The sequence below is a fragment of the Carcharhinus amblyrhynchos genome, chromosome 2 (genome assembly GCF_965287045.1).
Source record: "Carcharhinus amblyrhynchos chromosome 2, sCarAmb.v2.hapA, whole genome shotgun sequence".
NCBI lineage: Eukaryota > Metazoa > Chordata > Chondrichthyes > Carcharhiniformes > Carcharhinidae > Carcharhinus > Carcharhinus amblyrhynchos.
In genome coordinates, this window is record NC_137325.1 from 87584072 (window position 1) to 87605795 (window position 21724).

At 41.7% G+C, this 21724-nt stretch overlaps 1 protein-coding gene across 1 annotated transcript in view; it reads left to right on the top strand.

The window, feature by feature from the left end:
- Positions 1–21724, top strand: part of LOC145356289 (ATP-binding cassette sub-family A member 13-like) — a 274002-nt gene that overhangs the window by 175782 nt on the left and 76496 nt on the right. The window contains exons 34-37 of the mRNA XM_080208858.1: positions 1500–1634; positions 5334–5486; positions 14826–15024; positions 18799–19017. Coding sequence (XP_080064984.1) covers positions 1500–1634; positions 5334–5486; positions 14826–15024; positions 18799–19017 — 706 coding nt within the window. The remainder of the gene's footprint in view (positions 1–1499; positions 1635–5333; positions 5487–14825; positions 15025–18798; positions 19018–21724) is intronic.

A 21724-nucleotide genomic window follows, 5' to 3' on the forward strand; every position in this document is an offset into this window, starting at 1 on the left:
GATCCTCCAGTCCCACTGAAATGAACAGAGATTTGGCTGAGTGCCAAGTTTTCCATTCTTTGCTGGCAGCGGTGGTGGGCGTATCAGGTCAGAGAATGTTGGCTAGTTTCTTCTGCATGGGGAATTCTACATGAACATGAATTATTGCTGACAAAAACAGATGGAGTTTTGAATGATCAGCACAAATCTATTAACGCAAAAATATAAGATAGGCTGCTTGCTAACACTTTGACGCACACACTTCATTATATTTTAAGATGATTAGCATCTGTATTTTGAATAAAAAAAGACATGAAAGAAATATTACAAGCCCCAAGAACAGAACTCACAACAAATCTGAATGTCAGCATTTTGGCCAATTTTGCAGTCTTCATAATTTTCCATCTTAATGAATGGAAAAACGTAACATCTCCATAAATTTGCCATGTGAATTTCCATCTTTCGTTAAAAAAACAAGTCTGAAAGAATGTATTGCAGCAATATAGAAATTAATTTGGGAAAGCTGCATGTATTTATGCATAAGAATTAATTGAATGTAAATCTATGTAACCTGGAGAAAAAAATTAAGATATCCTGGCATACTTAAAACATCTCAAAATGAAAAGTGTAACTCTATATAAATAATATGAAAGAAGTCACTGGTGGTGGTTTATCCAATGTGATCAATGCTATTTTAGCACAAACTAGTGGATAGTTTTCGTAACAATATAATCAGTTAGTAGAGCAGTGTCAGAGAGTATTATTTTTAGCTGGACTCTTGGCTTTCCTCTTAGATTTACAATGTGGTCTCAAAATTAAAAAAAAATGTTTATTAAAAGGCAATGTTAATTTGTCCAAGCTATGTTAAGATCCAATCGTTCCATATTTCCTCATTCACTCATATAACATAGGAGAATGTCATAACTTGGGAATCCTGAATTCCTCTATCTTTCATTCCTCTATCTTTCGAATAATTCGAAGCCTGAACTTTTCCACTGTATTAATGGTTCATAACATTTTGTAATTCTTGCATTATTTATTATTGTATGTTTAAGGCAAAATGTGATTGGACCTTGCATCCAGCAAGTTTCTCTCACAATAGTATTATCACTTATAGTTTAAATAATAATTGGAAATGAACAAACACATGCTAACTTTTATTCCAATCAACTGCAACCGTTTGATTTCTAAATGTAGTAATGCTGCATTTCAGTTATTTTGATAGTCAGAAAAGTATATGAATTATGATGTGTAAAACAGCATTTCCTTTTTTACTGATCATTTTTCCCAATACAATGAAGAAATTGTGAGGCTGTTGCTGAGTCAGAACTCAAAAGTGGTTGGTTAGTATAAGTGATTTGAAACAAGTAAATCTGGATTTATGTTGAGTAGTTTCATATTTTGAACTTGTGTGTATTACTGAACTCAGAATTCTCGTGCTTCTCTATAATTACACCTATTCCAGGAACTGTGGTGTTTGCATCTTGTTTTATTTCACTTGGATTGTTTTGTCTTTTTAGGAATCCAATGGAATAACATGTATGACGCCCCTGGGGATGGGGACAATATATCTTTTGCTTGGATTTGCTGGATGATGGTCATTGATTCAATGATATACCTCATACTTGGCTGGTATCTACATAATGTCTTCCCTGGTATGAGAATCAATTATTTTGTCCACAAATAATTGTTCTTCTCTGTAATTATCCATCATTTTAAAATTGTGATAGTTTCCACTGTACAATTAGGAGAACAAATTTATTTTAGATATATGCAACACAATTATAGAAGAAGACAAGAGCTCCTGTGTTATCTGTTAAGATAATCTGGACTTCAGTTATTTAAAATTCATGCCTCTAAGTTGTTTACCTTTAATAAGATATATCTGTAAAACTATGTAGTGACTTTTATTGAAGAAGTACGAGTAAGTGTCAAATCTGTTTTGTGACACAGTACAAAATGCATAAGAGAATTATAGAAATTTTGGGACAGATGGAGACCATTGGGTCTGCCATATATGTGCTATTGTCAGTTTCACATGTAGGTTTGTTTCTAGCATTCCCATTCCTCTATCTTTCCCTATACTTTTTCAAATAGTTATATGGGTCCGATTAGAATGGCATTTTAAGAGAAGTTTAATGAAGTCACACGATAAATGTAGAGCACAGATTAAGAATTGTGTACAGAGAACAGTGAACTCTGCAAAACACTCTGTTCATCAAACTTGATGGATAGAAAATCCTATCTATAGGGCTTGCTGACTTCCATTCCCACATTCTTGGGATGTGCTCCCAAGCAGTGAAATTTAAAATTCACAATAAAATGGTTCCATATTCTGCCCCAATAACCACTTGTAAACTATTCTACAATTGAAAGATTACACATTTGGCCCTATTTTACTATTTTGATTCTAAGTGCTAGGTGGACTTGAAACTGGGAATGTTTCAGATCCGACTTTTTAGACCCGTTCTCAAGCACTCCTATATGCACTCTGCCTGAAAAAATATCAGTGATTCCAAATTGTGCTGCAGAAGCCTGTAGGTGGGGCTTAACACACCCGAAATCCTGCAGTCCCAATCAGTGCCTCCAACTGTGCACACACAGAAAAAAAAATGATAGAATGTGGCTCCCTTGCCACATTGTTCCCAGGCAGGATAATGCCTCCCTCTGGCCCCCACAGGCATTGCCCCACCCTCACAACATTACTGACCCCTTTATCTCCCCACTCCCTTGCCACCCAGACCAATCGTGAGCCCCTCCCCCTTTCACCCCCCAGCGATCTCAGGCAGAGTGGCAGTGGATCCTCCCCTTCCTCCTCACTGATCTCAGGCAGAGTGGCAGCAGACCCCCCTTCCCTCTCAGTGATTTCAGGCAGAGTGCCAGCGAACCCCTACCTTCTCCCTTACTGATCTTAGGGCAGAGTGGCAGTGGATCCCCCCCCATCCCCCTCACTGATCTCAGGCAGAGTGGTAGCAGACCTGCTCCACCACCCCCCCACTGTCGTTCCCCTCACCCACCCATCTCAAGCAGAGAACCGTCAGAGGCTTGGCACTTACCTCTACCTGGAGGGCCCAAATCGGTCTTTTGTGAAACATGTCTGTTTCGCGCCGATTCTGGATAGGTGAATGTGGTGGTAAAGGGGGAAGTGCTGGTAAGGTTGGGTGTACAGCTCATTAAGCCAATTTAAATGCACGCAAATGTATGTTAATGGCCATTGCACCTGTTCCGGGTATGGGCCTGATTGCAGCAATTTTCGGGCCTTGGGAAAGAGGGAACCGGCCCAGAGGTGGGCACAGATCACACCACTCGCTTCACACTCAATTTTACCAAGTTTTCGCACCTGAAAGTTGGCACAATTTGATGGTAAAGTCAGGCCCATTGTGTGTTAAAATATGTTTTGTTTTAACTTTCTTCATTACATTTATGAAAATAATTCTGAATCTATCTTTCCTTGGTAAACTTGGGATGTGCTTGATCACCTTCTGAAAAGTTTACATAATTTGGACTCATCTGTTAGAGCCTTTCTATCCGTCCTTCTCTGTTCTAATAAAAAACATATTTCAAGCATTTCTTCAAAACCATATGCCCTTTGGGTCCTGATAGTATTTTAATTAAATAGATACTCAACCTTTCCATGGAAGTAATATATTTCCTAGATTGCCATGCCCACGACTGTATGGAGTACTCAGACTATATCCCAACTGATGTCTTCTATGAATTTAATCATTTTTTATTGTTGTAGATTCCTATTCCTATTATGTTAAACATTCATTGTTTTCTCTTAAACAGTACTCATAATTTTCTCTAAAATAAACTGTTTCAGATTTGTCTGCTTTGAACTTCATCTGCTACCTTTTTGTATTCATTTGCATTCCTCCTCTTTGTTTGACATGGTCCCAAATTTAATAAGCTGTTTCTATAATTTGAAAATCAAAAAACCCCAGCATATTTCCATGATCACATAACTACCCATAGACTCTCTAGTTCAGGAAGAGCTTTTTGCTTTGATTTCCATCACCATCGCTCATTACAGCTATATTCTCATTACAATTGTGTCTCAGGCTTTGCAGCACATTTCTCTGACAAAACCTTTTTGAAAATACATGTATATACTTTTACATTTTTTAGCATTCTGAGACATCATCATAAAATTCAGTTCAATTACTTTATATGAGACATTAAAACAAACATTACCATCAATTGCATATCACAAAATTACATAATCTTTAACAGTGCAGAAGGAGGCCATTTGGCCCATTGATTCTGCACTGGCTCTCTGAAAAAGCATTCCATTTAGTCCTGTTTTCCCTGCCTTAACCCTGTAACATTGCACATTCCCCCTTTTCAGACAGCAATCCAATTCCATTTTGAATAGCTCAATCAATCTTGCCTCACCTCCCTCTCAGGAAGTTTGCTTCATACTCCAACCAACTTCTGGGTGAAAATAGTTTTCCTGATCTCACTTTTACTCCTTTTTTTCAATTGATTTGAAACTGTACCCTCTAGTTTTGGATGCTGTCTTGAGTGGGAACAGTTTCTCACTGTTTATGCTGTCACACCTATGGTTGCAGAACCACCTATCTGCTCCCTAGACTATGGAATCTCTTTCTGCTATAGCCCTTCCATTCTTGCTCCTCCCTTCCTGTGCAACTGAGTCACCTGTGTTATCATGATCTTGGTTCTTATTACAGTCCTCTCGTCTACCTGTATCCAAAATGGTATAATGTTAAAGAGTGAGATAACCTCAGCAGACTCCTGCACTACCTGCCTGTTCATTTTTTAGATTCTCTGGCAGTCACCTATTCCCTCTCTGCCTGAGTACTTCTTCATTATGGCATGACCACTTGTCTAAACATGCTATCCACGTAATCCTCAGACTGGCGGATGTATCACGAACGATTGCTCAGGTTCCTCATCCAGGAGCTCAAGTTTCTGCAGCTGGTGACACTTCCAGCAGATGTAGTCCTTGAGGGCCTTTTGCGCCTGCAGGAGCTCCCACATCCTGCAGATGCATATTCCACCTGGTCAAGCTGCACCTGTATACCTGAAACTTTATATAAAGTGTTTGCTACAGTACGCTAAAATATAACTTGCCTGTCACTCACCAATCGTCACCTCAGTTCCGAATGCCGGAAAGACCTAAATGCTTACCAACCAATCATTTTTTGAATAAAAATAATGATCACTTGCATTTGTGTTCTTTTTTCTCTCCCCTCACTATGAAAAGCATTTCAGACTTTTTTAAAATGAGTATGATGCAATTTAAGGGATTGTCAGTGAATGCATTTATGGACTTTAACTGTGACCTCTGAGTTACTGGTGCCATTTTTTCAACATTAACATTCATATTTTAGGTAAATATGGAACTCGGCGGCCGTGGTATTTCCCATTTACGGGTGTGTATTGGATAAGTCTATGCGATTGTCACAAACAGTTTGACAGAAAAGTAGGAGAAGGATACTGGGTCCAAAATCTGAATCACTACAGCCAGCAAATGACAATGAAAGGTAAGGATTCATTGTCAGTATCTAATTTTTAATGCTATAATAATCTATTTAAAGATACAGGAGGTTTGATCTTCCTCTGCACCTATTAAATTTGCAACCTACTTCAGCACTGCAATGCTCCAAGATTATGTTCTCTTGAATTATTTTGCTCCACTATCAAACAATTTGCATTTTAGCCACTTAACCTCTAAGCTCAGAAATTCAAAAGTTTATTAATCACAGTCAGAAAGTCCTTCAAACTCTCTTCCTCACGAAGAATTTCAATTGCCTGGTAGCATGTAGCCTGATCCCCAGCTAAGAGCAGCATACAATCAACCGAATTTCACAGGCATGAGCTTCACCACAAGTAGTCCATGTCTATAGTATATTGCTCAATTCAGTCTGGATGGTGTAAATCCATCCCTGTTGTCTTCAAGTAACTTGGTTTCTGGTTGCCCTGTAGCCACTAAACACCGCAGCAGGGCATAGATCTAGTAAGATATGGGCCTCCACCAGATCCATTTTTAAATGCACCTATGGGAATACTGAATTAGCTCATTTAAGACCTTGACACCTCTGAGGAAGTCCTTGTTCAATCCAGCCAAATGTTCCCTATATCATTTTGGTCTTCACAGTCTGTACATAATTGCAATTCAGAGAGGCATCCACATGGTACTTCAGAATGAGATCTCTTAAGAAGTCTTTTAGAAGCCAGGAGGATCAGAGGAGATTATAGAACCAGCCCCAGTTGAAGGACATCACAACACTAATATACTTTGTTGTAAAATCATCATGGATATTTCCTTTCTCAGGTCCATCTCCTCTATCCGCTAATTAATTAAAATGTATAACTTTTCTGCTGTTAACCTACTACTTTGATGCAGAATACACTTCTTCATTGACTTGCTTTTGTCTCAAACAAAAATTACATTCTGTTCTGAAACTCCTATGCCTAACGATTTTAGTTTCCAAAATGTTAAGTCTTAATAATTCTAGGGTCTCTTGTTGGAGGTGGGAGGCAAGAGATGGGATTAATCTTGATTCTTGTTCCCACCTCTGTGTGAGACTGCTGGGAGAAGGGATTTTCTATGGGTCCAAGCCTTAAATAGTCGAATAAAATGTCTCTCAACACTAGGTTAAAGTCCAAAAGGTTTAGTTGGAATCATGAGCTTTTAGAGCGCTGCTCCCTCATCAGGTGAATGCAGAGCTTTCCACTCACCTAATGAAGGAGCAGTGCTCCAAAAGCTCCTGATTCCAAATAAACCTGCTGGACTTTAACCTGGCATTGTGAGACTTCTTCCTATGCCCATCCCAGTCCAACACTGGCATCTCCACATCTTAAACAGTCTACAGACAGATCTGCTGTTGGAATGGCGATGCCAAGGTGGAAATGGAGGTGGGCCATAACCAGAGTGGGCAGTTTAATAGGCCCACCTCTTTTCGCAAAAACTTCAGCTTAGTGATTTTGTTGCAATAAGTGGCTCTCAATATAGCTGAACTTTCTGACCACTTTAAACAGCAGTGCCTCTCACTCCCTCACCCACAATCATCTTTACATTCAGAATTTTAAAACCCACAAAATTGGAAGCCATCGAACAATCCATAAAACTCATCAAGTAAACAAATAGACTTCAGAAACCATGGGGTGAATTTTACTGTCCTGCCCGCCACAGGAATTGGAGCAGCAAGGGCAGACTTTGGTAAAGTCTAATGACCTCAGGTGGGATTTTCCAGTTTTGGGGTGAATGAGGCTGAAAAACCCCGCCCAAGATCTCAACAGATGTCCAGACTCAATACATAAGAACAGCGAAACTACAGCATTTACACATTATCTTATTGTGAACTTTGCTCTCTTATACCTTCTGATACGGAAAGAGAAAGTTTTTTTTGTTGCCAATTAACTATTTTCTAACTGTCTCGATGTACATGGTGGCATTAAATCTGCAGCCCATTTTGCGCCTCTTCTGATTTTTACCTCCACTGGAGTTATCCAAGGTCAATATCAATAGAGTGAATCTGATGAGCCGGGCAGTAAATAATGGTCGTTTGCCTTTCTAGGAATAGAAAAATAAATTGTACTGCATTATTCAGACAATACTGAATTCATCATTCCCGAACTTTAATAGGTAGATTTGTGAGGTAAGGGATCATGAACAGTAGGTGGTTAACAATTGCTGCTTTTCTGTTCATTACTCATATTAATGTTAGCAAGTGTGAGGTTATCCACTTTGATAGGAATAATAGTAGGAGGGATTACTATTTAAAGGGCGAAAAGCTGCAGCATGCTACAGTGCAGAGGGACCTGGGGGTCCTTGTGCATGAGTCGCAAAAACCCAGTCTGCAGGTGCAGCAGGTGATCAGGAGGGCAAATGGGATGCTGGCCTTTACAGCGAGGAGGATAGAATATAAAAGCAGGGAGGTCTTGCTGCAAATGTACAGGGTACTGGTGAGGCCGCAGCTGGAGTACTGTGTGCAGTTTTGGTCGCCGCACTTGCGCAAGGATATTTTGGCCTTGGAGGGAGTGCAGAGGAAGTTCACTAGGCTGATGCCAGAGATGAGGGGGTTGGACTATGAAGAGAGACTAAATAGACTGGGTCTGTACTCGTTGGAGTTTAGAAGGATGAGGGGTGATCTTATAGAGACATATAAGATGAAAGGGATGGATAGGGTAGAGGTAGAGAGATTCTTCCCAATTAGAAAGGATAGCAGGACTAGAGGGCACAGCCTCAAGATAAGGGGGGGCCAGTTTAGAATGGAGTTGAGGAGGAACTTCTTCACTCAAAGGGTGGTGAATCTCTGGAATTCTCTGCCCGTTGAAGTGGTGGAGGCAACCTCGCTAAATATATTTAAGACATGGGTAGATAGGTTTTTGGTAGACAAGGGAATTAAGGGTTATGGGGAAAAAGCAGGAAAGTGGAACTGAACCACTTCAGATCAGCCATGATCTTGTTGAATGGCGGGGTAGGCTCGAAGGGCAAGATGGCCTACTCCTGCTCCTATTTCTTATGTTCTTATGTTCTTATTAAATACGAGGTGGATGGGGTGGTAGGTGCAGGTGTAAGAAGTCATGGATTGATGGACCCTTGCGTTGGGATATTAAGTCTCTGGAAATCCTCCATGAAGGAGACTGTTTAATGCCATTATTTAGAAAGCCAGTTATTCAAAAGCAAATACAAAGGTGATATATATGTTGAGTGAGTACTTATCATATGTTGCATTTTTCCTGAAAGCTAATTACGCTGTTGACAAAGTGTACACTTTCCTGTCACTGTTCCAACTCCTGAAATTTCCCCAGATCACCACGGAATTATGGCTGTAAATTGGGAGATTTTCAGCTTTCTTTCTTTGAGATAATTTCCTTGTGGATAACTTTCACTCTTCTAATAAATTCAGTTTCCCACCAGAGGGAGCACCTTGCAAAGGTGAGGTGTTCCAGTGTCTGAAGTCTGGTGCAGAGCTCATGTCATTCAACTTTATTCCTTGGAACAGTGGCACTGTGGCGAGATGGTCACAGTAGCAAGCCTTATCTGTAGTAGTGGCCTACGTGGAGAAGGATGTTCTCGTATTAGAGATTGCTAAGCAAAGGAGACATAAAATTTAGAATTATGCCAGGTTTAAGAGAATGCTGAGCAGCATTTCACCAGGGAGGAATGTTTCACATTTTACTCTTACATTGAACTGATTAGCTATATTTGTTTTTTTTTAATGACATGAACAGAAAGCAATAGCAGGCACGAAGGTGTAGAACCTGGGGAAAAACATTTAAAAATTTAACATCTAAATATATGTTTTCTGAATATCTCAGGCTCATGGAAAACTCTGATGACATGCTTTAATGAGTAGAAACAATAGGGACTGTATTTTATTGTGAACTCAGTGTAGGGTCAATTCTGTGTCCCAACCTTGCGCATTTCAGGAGCGTAACCGCTGGCTTAATCTTATAGAAGGCAGCCAATTAGTGAGCTGCCTCAGGTTTTACTGTTCAATTATGGATGGAGGAGAGCCAAAGTGAAGGGTGACTGGCAGCCCCTGTGAAGGTTACGAGATGCTGGGCTATAGGGAGCAGGAGAGCAAAGGACATGAAGAAGGCATGATACTGATGATGGCACTGGCAGCCAGCCACTCTCACCCAACACTATCCAGTGGATCCAGCTGCAGGGGAAAAGCTTAGATTTGCAATATATAACTTGAGGCTTGTCAATCAGGTCCATCAAAGTGAACACTGCATATGCATCTCATGGTTTTCTGACCTTGTGCTCTTCTCCCGCCTCCTACGAATGGATGAGCTGCAGATATAGTTTGGGTCCCATGCAGCCCAAGACAAATTCAAATTGCTCCTAATAATGGCCTGATAATGACTTTGGCTCCTTGTCATTGTCGAGCAAATAACTCCTCCTCTCTCCCATGACTTATCTGTGCGCTGGTGAATCATCTCATTATCCCACTTCAGGCAGGAAGCAGGCTAGTGGGATGTGAGCCCTGATAGTTAAATAGCCCTACGCTCTCTGCTCACCCAGAACCTGTTCACAGTTAATAACCACTCATTTGCAAGTTCTATGAATGCGAACTATACAGGAGATGGAAGAACACTTAGGGCTATTGTCACACAGAGGGATCTGGGTGTACAGGCCCACAGATCCCTTAAAGTAGCTACACACATGGATAAGGTGGTCAAGAAGGCAAATGGCATGCTTGCCTTCATAGACCGGGGCATCAAGTATAAAAGTCGGCAAATTATGTTACAGCTGTATAAAACTTTAGTTAGTTCGCATTTGGAATATTGCACGCAGTTCTGGTTGCCAGACTACCAGAAGGACGTGGATACTTTGGCGAGGGTGCAAAGAAGGTTTCCCAGGATGTTACCTGGTCTGGGGGTTTTAGATATGAGGAGAGGTTGGATAAACTTAGATTGTTTTTCAGGAAAGATGGAGGCTGAGGGGCAACCTGATTGAGGTTTACAAAATTATGAGAGACATAGATAAGGTGTCTAGTCAGAGCTTTCTCCCAGGGTGGAAAGGTCACCCACAAGAGGGCACGTGTTTAAGGTGAGAAGGGATAAGTTAAGGGGAGACGTGCGGGGAAAGTTTTTAACACAGAGAGTAGTGGGTGCCTGGAGTGCACTGCCAGTGGAATTGGTGGAAGCAGGTACATTAGCAACGTTCAAGGTATATTTTGATAGACACATGAATGAGAGATGAAGAAAGGGATAGAAATGGCATATTTGCACAAGTTTGGTGGACTGAAGGGCCTGTTTCAGTGCTGTGATGTTCTTTGTACATGTTGTCTTTCCCTGCTGTAGTTTTGAACGTAGCAGCTAGATTATTAAGATGACAACAAACTGATTGTAAATCTAGGATTTGTTTTTGGGGACAAATATTAGAATGTCAAATGGAAGCACAATGGCCCCAATTTTGCAGTCACTGGCAAAAATGACCGCCCTACTACTGGCCTCGAAGAGAACTGCCACTAAATTCTAGCGACCTCTGTGGCGTGGATTTCTCCTTTCCCGATGTCAGTTTGAATCTGGTGCAAAGCCAAGGGGACGTCCAGGCATCCAGCAATAATGATGCCTTCAAGCATCGTAAGCAGCCAGTCATGTTGAAATATTCTCAGACAGCAAACCAGGTCGTAAAATGCTGCAAACACTAATTTTTTTCACTTTTAATTGTAAGTTCACAAGGTGTGAAATAAGTTATTGGGACACACGCAGAGGATTAAGAAGATGAAATATCGTAAACAAACAAATTGTATGGGAGCAATTTGACATTCCGCAAATGTAAAATTAATCTCTCAGTGCCATGACACTGTTCAGCAGAAATTATGAACTTTGTACACTGTTAAAAACATATGCTGCTGAGAAAAATGTAACATCTGAAAGGATTTTTACAACGAGAATAATAACATAAAGGGCAAGTTCACATCAGTTTAATGACTTCTACCTGATTGCAACCTGGGGATGTTTCATTAGCTCATCTTCTGAGGATGCATAAAGCAAAGGTCCAGGGAGGGGAATAGGGGAGTACAGATGGTACCAAACACTGGGGGTGGGGATGTGGGGGGAGGTATGGCCCAGGCCCTGTGTTGTACAGAGTTTCTCCTATCGCACTGAGCATCCAGAGCTTCAGATCCGAAAGATCAGCTTAAAAATATCAGGCTGTGCAATCTGATTTTGTGTCAGTGTCAGGTCAACTTCAGTGAGTTGTTGCACTGTTTCTGACCTTTGGGCAGCTTCGTGACTCCAGTTTAATTTGAAACATCTACCAGAAAACAGGAGGGTCAGCAGCAGTACATCAGGGGCGGCACAGTGGTTAGCACTGCTGCCTCACAGCACTAGGGCCTCAGGTTCGATTTGTGTCTTGGGTGTCTGTGTAGAGTTTGCGCGTTCTCTCTGTGTCTGAGACACGGGTGCTCTGGTTTCCTCCCACAGTCCAAAGGTGTGCAGGGTAAGATTGATCATGCTAAATTGCCCCTCAGTGTCCAAAGATGTGTAGGTTAGGTGGATGGTAAAAGCATGGGTTTATGGGGATTGTGGGATGGACCTGGACAAGATATTCTTTCAGAGTGTCAGTACAGACTTGATGGACCAAATGGCCTCCTTCTGCATTGTAGGGATTCTATGATTTGAGACTGTTCTTGCTTGAGAAATGGTAAATCTGTTCCCTATATTTTAGAACCAGATGGATGCTGTGTGTATCTGGGTGCGGAGCTGGTGTGTGGAGCAGTGGATCAGAGGGACTTTTGAGAGGGAAGATTAGAGGGGAGCTTGAAGTTAGAATGGGTGGGGGTGGTTTGGAGGGGAGGTTGAAGAAGGTATTGGGTGTTAGTGGGTTAGTTAAAGGGGGCTATGGTTTAGGGAGATTGGAGAGGGTTGAGAGTTTTGGAAGAAGGTTAGAGGGGAGAACAAAGGGAAGATTGGGGAAGGTTGGAAAAGGGGATTGGAGGGAGTGGTCAAGGGTTAGGGCTTTGAGGGGAATCGAGGGGTTGGGGGAGTTTAGGGGGTTTGGAGACATTGAGGGGAAGGTTGGGGAATTTTGGAAGGAGGTTGGGTCTTAGTGAAGGTTAGCAGGGGGTTGGAGGGAAGGTTCAGAGACAGCTTAGCAGGGAATTTGTTGGGGTGTGTTTGGGGTGGTCTGATGGGGAGGTTGGAGGGTGAGGTTAGTGAGGCAGGTTGGGGGTCTTAGAGTGATGCTGGAGTGTTGGAGCATACATTTGATGGGGTTGGGGGAAAGGTTAACTGCAGAGTTGAATTGTTTTGTAAATATAATAATTTCTTTGTAGCCACTTTCCTAACAACAGTTGGTTGCTCTGTGATTAATGATTGTGAAAGAATCAATATTGAGTCTCCAATTTCACCATTGCTACAATCTCTATGCCTGCTGCATGCAGATGCAATGAAAGAAAGACAAAACCTACATTTATACAGCACCTTTTGTGATGTTCCAAATTGCTTTACAACCAAAATGTACTTCTGAGTTGTAATCTGTGGTATAATGTAGGCAATGTTACCAGATGACAGAGTAGGTCAAGGGGTCGAATGGCCTAGCTTTACTCCTAATATATATATTTGTATGTCATTTTTGGCTGAATGAGATGCACTGAGTTAGATGACCTCTGTCATCCATAATTATCTCTCAAGCACAGGCTGGAGTTCTGTTTATTTTGTTAGTAATTTCTATGAACAGGCTTTGTGGTGTAAGATTTTCAAGACAGGCATGTATAATGAACTTACAGTGGATTTGTAACCTGCCTTACATGCACATGATTCACAAGAGTCTTTTCCATGACTTTAAGCTTGTCCTTTTTTCTACTTACCTGTTATCCCACTCCATCCTGGTGCTCTTTGAGTTTTTTTGAGGCATTGAAATATTGTAATAAAGCTGTGCTGCAGAGTAGAAATTGACAATATATTGTTGTGAGAAGCAGCAACCAGCAGAGTCTTCAGACCTGCTGATCAAGAAAAGACAGATACAATTGTGAATTATTCAGTCTTTAAACTCTGGCCTCTTAACATAATGGTACAGAGATACCAATGCTTCTCACTTACAATAAAATAAACATGTTGTTCAATTGTTACACTTTGTTGCTGAGGAGTAATTTCATCTTTCTAGTCTGTGACATTACTGAAAAAATAGAATCAATTACAACATTTGTATGAAACAATTATCTTGAATATATAATTGCACACAGGGAGAAGAAAGTCTCAGCTTCTACAGAATGGAAAAGATCTTGCACAATTTATCTGGGTTGCAAGTATTGAATCTTTTCCTCAAATATGAATTTCCTGTCACCATGTCCATGTGGTGCAAGGTGCAGAACATATTAATGAGGCTGAGGCAGTCACTGATATCAATGTTACTGTTTCTTCTATACAGTTTATAAATCTTCTCTTGTGAAATTAACCATATTGAATCATGTCATTAAAGTAAGATTTGTATTCACTCTAGTTTGTTTAATAGTTGTGGTGGGATCACCTAAAGAGGGCACAAAAACTAACATAGTATTGTTGCTGCTCTTAACGTTAATGACTCATGCTGCGTGGGTTTCAGGTGATATTTGTAACCGGATGCCTATAATGGGTGTCATCATTTGAAAACAATTTACATTCTTGGTGTATGAAAAGTATACAGCAATACTTTTCATTGTGTACTGATACATGTGACAATAATAAATCATATCAAATCAAAACCTTTCTGTGATGGCTTGGTGAATTGATTGGTGAATACTGAATGGGGAAAATATGTCCTTGGAGTGAGGGGTGAATGGGGATGAATAAGAGGGCCATAAACAGGAGAAACATCAGATCCATGACTTATTTCCCTAGCCCTGCATAGAATCACTAACAATAATTCTACTTCCTGTGTTGAACTGCATATGTGTGGACACCAGACATTGCTGTCAGTTTCATAGCGGTAAGGATAGTGAACATTGACAACTACCACAAAATCCAGACCAGACTGCCAGTTACTCATTATACATTTTAATACAAGTTTTTTTGTTCCGTTTGAATAATTTCCCATTTTTCTTTGAGGCAATGTGTTTATGAACACTCAGGAAAACTCACTCATGAACAATATCTTGATTCTGAATTTTGATGTAGCTTTTAACTCCCAAATTATTTCGCGGATCTCATTACATCGTTCAACAATACAATGGATCCTAGAAACTTCACTTTCGTGACCGCAAATCAGAAACGTATTAAAAATAAGTATAGGACAAAATATTCTTCAAACTGTGAAGTCAGCAAGAATAAGATTGTGGCTAACAGTTATGTTTGCATATTTACCATGGCAGTAGTTGGTTAGGGAAGGATTCTGGTGTGAACCTATGATAAACATTGTGTCTGCTTATTCATTTTTATAGGAGAACCCTTCAATTCTATGAATTTATCTGGGAAAGAAGTGGAACCTCCTCATTCGAAGGTTGGAGTTGCTTTAAGATCGCTCACCAAAGAATTTAAGCAGAGAAAAAAAGTAGCCATTAAAGACTTGAACTTTGATTTCTACAAAGGAGAAATCACAGCATTGTTAGGTCCCAATGGAGCAGGCAAGACAACAACAATGTGAGTGATATATTGACATTTTGTGATAGAAATTAGAATAATTGGAGAGTAAAAGATTAGCTTGTCTTGTTTGGCAGTTAATTTTCATTATGTCAAATCGACTAAGTTATGTTATTCAGTAAATGCTGATTATTGGCACTGTTCTATAGCTTGGTTGATCATTTAAGGTCTTTATTCACTTTATAGTGTTCTGCTCCTCTTTGAATCACTGCGTTTATATACATGTAACTAAATTGGTTGGTGAACCAACATTTGCAAACGCTGATGAAAAAGTGAATACAAATTACCAGTAATAGTTAGAACTTGGTCATTTCATAGTGATATCGACGCAAGGAACTATTTAGTTTTCCAGCAAGGGAAGAAGCAGTTTTGGTTTTCAGTTGAATTAAGTGTGTGTTGTACCAAATTAACTTGGAAATCTCAAGCTTTATGCCAAAGTGTATGTGTTGCTTGGGCCATTTTGAAGGCCATCAAAAAATTATATGTCCAAGGTTTATTGGAAATATTTGTCACCGCTAATATATTCTTACCAAATGTTGACCTGAGGGATGTTTGTTGTGGGATTAAACCAAGCTCCAAAAATTCAAATAACTCTGGAGTAGAGAAGAAGGTAGAAGGGGGGGTGGGGTAGCATTGCTAGTCAAGGACTGTATCACAGTGTCGGAGAGAAAGTTTGATGAGGACTTGTCAGTTGAGGTAGTATGGGCGGAGATTAGAAATAGGAGAGGAGAGGTCACCCTGTTGGGAGTCTTTTATAGACCTCCTAAAAGTTCTAGAGAGGTTGAGGAAAGGATTGCGGAGACAATCCTGGTTAGGAGTGAAAGTAATAGGGTAATTGTTATGGGGGACTTTAACTTTACGAATATTGATTGGAGTTGCTATAGTTCTAGCTCGCTAGAGGGGTCAGTGTTTGTACAAAGCGTGCAGGAAGGTTTTTTGTCTCAGTATGTAGACAGGCCAACTAGAGGTGAGGCTATATTGGATTTGGTGCTGGGAAATGAGCCAGACCAGGTGCTAGACTTGGAAGTTGGTGTGCATTTTGGTGATAGTGACCACAATTCGGTTACGTTCACCTTAGTGATGGGAAGAGATAGGCGTGAACCTCGGGTCAGCAATTTTAGCTGGGGTAAGGGCGATTATGAGGCTATCAGGAGTGAATTAGGAAGCATGGATTGGATTAGGGGATTACAGGGACTGGGAACATCTGAAATGTGGAATTTTTTCAAGGAGCAGCTACTGCGAGTCCTTGATAGGTATGTCCCTGTCAGGCATGGTGGATTTGGTAGATCTAGGGAACCGTGGTGCACTAAAAGAGTTGAGTCGATGGTTAAAAAGAAAAAGGAGGCTTATGTTCGGATGAGATTGGAGGGCTCAGATAGTGCACTAGAAAGCTTTAGATTGGCTAGGAGGGAGTTGAAGAGTGAGTTGAGAAGGGCTAAAAGAGGACATGAGAAGACTTTGGCTGATAGGATTAAGGAGAATCCTAAGGCGTTCTATAGGTATGTCAAGAACAGAAGGTTGGTCAGGGCAAGATTAGGGCCAGTTACAGACAGCAGGGGGAAGTTGTGTGTGGAACCGGAGGAGATTGGAGAAGTATTGAACCAATATTTCTCTTCGGTGTTCACGCAGGGGGACATGAATATAGCTGAGGAGGACATTGGGTTGCAGGGGTGTAAAATAGACAGTATTACGGTTGATAAAGAGGATGTGCTGGAAATTCTTGAGGGGCTGAAAATAGATAAGTCCCCTGGTCCGGATGGGATCTACCCTAGGATTCTCTGGGAGGCTAGAGAGGTGATTGCAGAGCCTCTGGCTCAGATCTTCAGGTCGTCATTGGTCTCTGGTGTAGTCCCGGAGGATTGGAGGATAGCGAATGTTGTCCCATTGTTTAAGAAGGGGAACAGAGACTTTGCCGGGAATTATAGACCGGTGAGTCTTACTTCTGTTGTGGGCAAGGTCTTAGAAAAAATTATTAGGGATAGGATTTATAGTTATTTGGAGTGTAATGAATTGATTAGAAATAGTCAGCATGGTTTTGTAGCAGGTAGGTCGTGCCTTACTAACCTTATTGAGTTTTTTGAGAAGGTGACCAAAGAGGTGGATGGGGGTAAGGCAGTTGACGTGGTATACATGGATTTTAGTAAGGCGTTCGATAAGGTTCACCATGGTAGGCTTCTGCAGAAAATGCAGATGTATGGGATTGTGGGTAATCTAGGAAGTTGGATCAGGAATTGGCTATCAGATAGGAGACAGAGGGTGGTGGTGGATGGTAAATATTCATCATGGAGTGCAGTTACGAGTGGTGTGCCTCAGGGATCTGTTTTGGGGCCACTGTTGTTTGTAATTTTTATTAATGATCTGGATGAGGGTATAGTTGGGTGGATTAGTAAATTTGCTGATGACACCAAAGTTGGAGGTGTGGTAGATTGTGAGGAAGGGTGTCATAGTCTGCAGGGAGACTTAGATAGGTTGCAGAGCTGGGCCGAGAGGTGGCGGATGGAATTTAATGCGGAGAAGTGTGAGGTAATTCACTTTGGTAGGAGCAACAGATGTGTCGAGTATAGGGCTAACGGGAGGACTTTGAATAGTGTGGATGAACAGAGGGATCTAGGTGTGTGTGTACATAGATCCCTGAAAGTTGGGAATCAAGTAGATAAGGTTGTCAAGAAGGCGTACGGTGTCTTGGCGTTTATTGGTAGGGGGATTGAATTTAGGAGTCGCAGTGTAATGTTGCAACTGTACACTACTCTAGTGCGGCCGCACTTGGAGTACTGTGTGCAGTTCTGGTCCCCGCATTACAAGAAGGATGTGGAGGCGTTGGAGAGGGTGCAGAGGAGGTTTACTAGGATGTTGCCTGGTATGGTGGGGAGGTCCTATGAGGAGAGACTGAGGGATCTAGGGTTGTTTTCGTTGGGAAGAAGGCGGCTAAGAGGGGATCTTATTGAAACATATAAGATGATTAGAGGTTTAGATAGGGTGGATAGTGATAGCCTTTTTCCTCGGATGGAGAAAGCTAGCACGAGGGGGCATGACTTTAAATTAAGGGGGGGTAGCTACAGGACGGATGTCAGGGGTAGGTTCTTTACCCAGCGGGTGGTGAGGGATTGGAATGCCCTGCCTGCTGCAGTTGTAGATGCGTCTAGTTTGGGGGCGTTTAAGAGATCTCTGGATAGGTTTATGGACGAAAAGGGATTGGTATAGGCTAGTGGGTCATTGTTTTTGTAACTGGTCGGCGCAACATCGTGGGCCGAAGGGCCTGTTCTGCGCTGTAATGTTCTATGTTCTATGTTCTATGTTCTATGAAATTGACAGGGACCTAATTGCACGGAGGTTCTGCTTTTCCCAAGATCTTCTGATGGGCTGAATCTCTGGTAGCCACTTAAAAAGCTGATGAAATCAGGTGCAAGGATGGAGTGCTCTTTATGTTGGAAATTCTTGCTTTCCTTATTTATTTATGTCCAGGCAAATTGCAGGAAGATGGATAGCCTAAGTGAGATGAGGAAAGCAACTTGGATCCTGGAGGATCAGCTTCCTTAGGCAGGATAGATGAATTCCAGAGATGGACAATGCTAATTAGTTGTCCCCCAATTTTTCAGGCACCAGCATTAGAGGATAAAATCCTGTTAGCAGAACATATGTGAATTTGTGATAATGTAGAATTACACAAAGTGATAAGCTATTGATAAGTTGTTTATTGTTGCTCTATGGCCTATTAGCTCTCAAATATGAAATGTACCCCCCAAACTAATGTATTGTGTTTTGCCTACTGCATAGGTCAATGTTAACTGGTCTGTACCAGCCCACCTCTGGGGCCGTTTATGTTAATGGCAAGAATATGAATCAAGAAATGTCAGTTATTAGGGAAGAGTTGGGAGTATGCCTGCAACACGATGTGCTGTTTGAATCCTTAACAGTGCGTGAACATCTCTTGTTATATGGGATTATCAAAGCACCACAGTGGACATACAAACAGCTGCTCCAAGAGGTGAAAATGTAAGTCTGAATATGTTGCCATGCTTGATTAAATAACTGGGGATATTGAGAAAGGATTTTACATGCAGTTTTATTTCTCCAATGTATTTTGTACAAAATGCAACAGGCATATGAGAACACTGCTACCTGCAAGTTCCCCTTCAGATCACATGCCATTCTGATTTAAAAACTATATCACCATTCCTTTGCTATCGCTGAATCAAAATCATGGAACTTACTCTCGAACAACACTCTTGGTATCCTTTCACAGCATGGACTGCAGTGGTTAAGAAATGTGGCCCCTCTCAAGGGCACTTAAAAATAGAACAATGGAGAAGAATTGTTGGCCTTGCCAGTGACACGTGCATTTCACAGATGATTAGAAGAAAATCAATCGAACAAGTGCAGAAGATGTTGGCATTTTAGGCAAAATTACATCCAATGCAAACAGAGTTTCCACAATTTTTACTCAGCTTAAAAAGTTTTAGTAATTAACCTCACCCACAAAACTGCCTCTCCCCACCCCCGCAGATAGAATAAATCAGCATTGTAGGTGTCCACTAATTATAGCCATTTGTGAGTTGATGAGAAGAGTCTTAAAACTAAACAGTTTTTAGACACAAAGGCACTAATAGGCACATTTCAAAAGCTTTTGAATACCTTTTTAAAATAAATTAAAGAACTGACTGCTATGCACAAAAGCAATGAATAACTAATAACATTTTTCAACTATTTGAAATCTAGCTGCTTGCAGGTCTTGGGTGGGGGGAGGGGAGCGGGGGCGTCAATAAACTAGTCAACTTTGGTTGGGCGGAGGATGGAATTACTCCATCAGAAGTCCTCTTCTGAGTGGGGGTGCCCTCCCCTTTGGACCTGATGAGTTCTGAATCTCTCAAACCCCCCTATGCCCAACATATCCCCTGGGACATTGACCACTTCCTCATAACTCCTCCAGGCCTTCACTATCCTTCTCCCAACTTGACTTTTGCCACTTATCTTCTCTCTGGTTCCTGGCACTTGGTTCCAAGCAGCTGGCTGCTTTGCCTTTTCTGATGTGGAGATGCTGATGTTGGACTGGGGTAAATACAATAAAAGTCCAACAGGTTTATTTGGTAGTAAAAGCCACTAGCTTTCGGAACGCTTGCTGCCCCTTCGTCAGGTGAGTGGGAGTTCTATTCACAAACAGGGCATAAAAAGACACAAACTCAATTTACAAAATAATGATTGGAATGCGAGTCTTTACACGTAATCAAGTCTTAAAGATATAGACAATGTGAGTGGAGAGAATGTTAAGCACAGGTTAAAGAGATGTGTATTGTCTTCAGACAGGAAAGTTAGTGAGATTTTGCAAGTCCAGGCAAGTTGTGGGGGGTAACAGATAGTGTGACTTCAACCCAAGATCCCAGTTGAGGCCATCCTCACGTGTGCGGAACTTGGCTATCGGTCTCTGCTCAGTGACTCTGCGCTGTCATGTGTCATGAAGGCCGCCTTGGAGAACGCTTACCTGAAAATCAGAGGCCGAATGCCTGTGACGGCTGAAGTGTTCGCCAACAGGAAGAGAACAGTCTTGCCTGGTGATTGTCGAATTGTGTTCATTCATCCATCCATTGTTGTAGTGTCTGAATGGTCTCCCCAATGTACCATGCCTCAGGACATCCTTTCCTGCAGCGTATCAGATAGACAACGTTGGCCGAGTTGCAAGAGTATGTACCACATACCTGGTGGATGGTGTTCTCACATGAGATGATGGCATCTGTGTCGATGATTCAGCACACCTTGCAGAGGTTGCTGTGGCAGAGTTGTGTGGTGTTGTAGTCATTGTTCTCCTGAAGGCTGGGTATTTTGCTGCAACAATGGTCTGTTTGAGGTTGTGCGGTTGTTCGAAGGCAAGAAGTGGGGGTGTGGGGATGGCCTTGGTGAGATGTTCGTCTTCATCAATGACATGTTGAAGGCTCCGGAGAAGATGTTGTAACTTCTCCGCTCCGGGGAAGTACTGCATGACAAAGGGTACACTGTCCACTGTGTCCCATATTTGTCTTCTGAGGAGGTTGGTGAGGTTTTTTTTGCTGTGGCACATCAGAACTGTTGTTCAATGAGTCGAGGGCCATATCCTGTTCTTATGAGGAAAAATGCAACCAATTCCGGAAAGTAGTCCATGGTGAGTGTGATGGTGGGTTGGAACTAGTTGATGTCATCATATAGTTGTTTTAGTGATTGTTCACCATGAGACACACGCATCTCCATTAAGGATGGTCACCTCAGCACTTCACTGTACTGCAAGCCCACGGATAATCTCACGATGCTCCACTTCTCCAGCTTCCACCATAAACACGTTAAAGAAGCCATCCCCGACAAACAAGCCCTCCGTACACACAGGATCTGCTCAGATGAGGAGGATCGCAACAGACACCTCCAGACACTGAAAGATGACCTCATAAGAACAGGATATGGCGCTCAACTCATCCATCGACAGTTCCGATGCGCCATAGCGAAAAACCGCACCGACATCCTCAGAAGACAAACATGGGACATGGTGGACAGAGTACCCTTCATCGTCCAGTACTTCCTTGGAGCGGAGAAGCTACGACATCTTCTCCGGAGCCTTCAACATATCATTGATGAAGACAAACATCTCGCCAAGGCCATCCCCACACCCCCACTTCTTGCCTTCAAACAACCACACAACCTCAAACAGACCATTGTCCGCAGCAAACTACCCAGCCTTCAG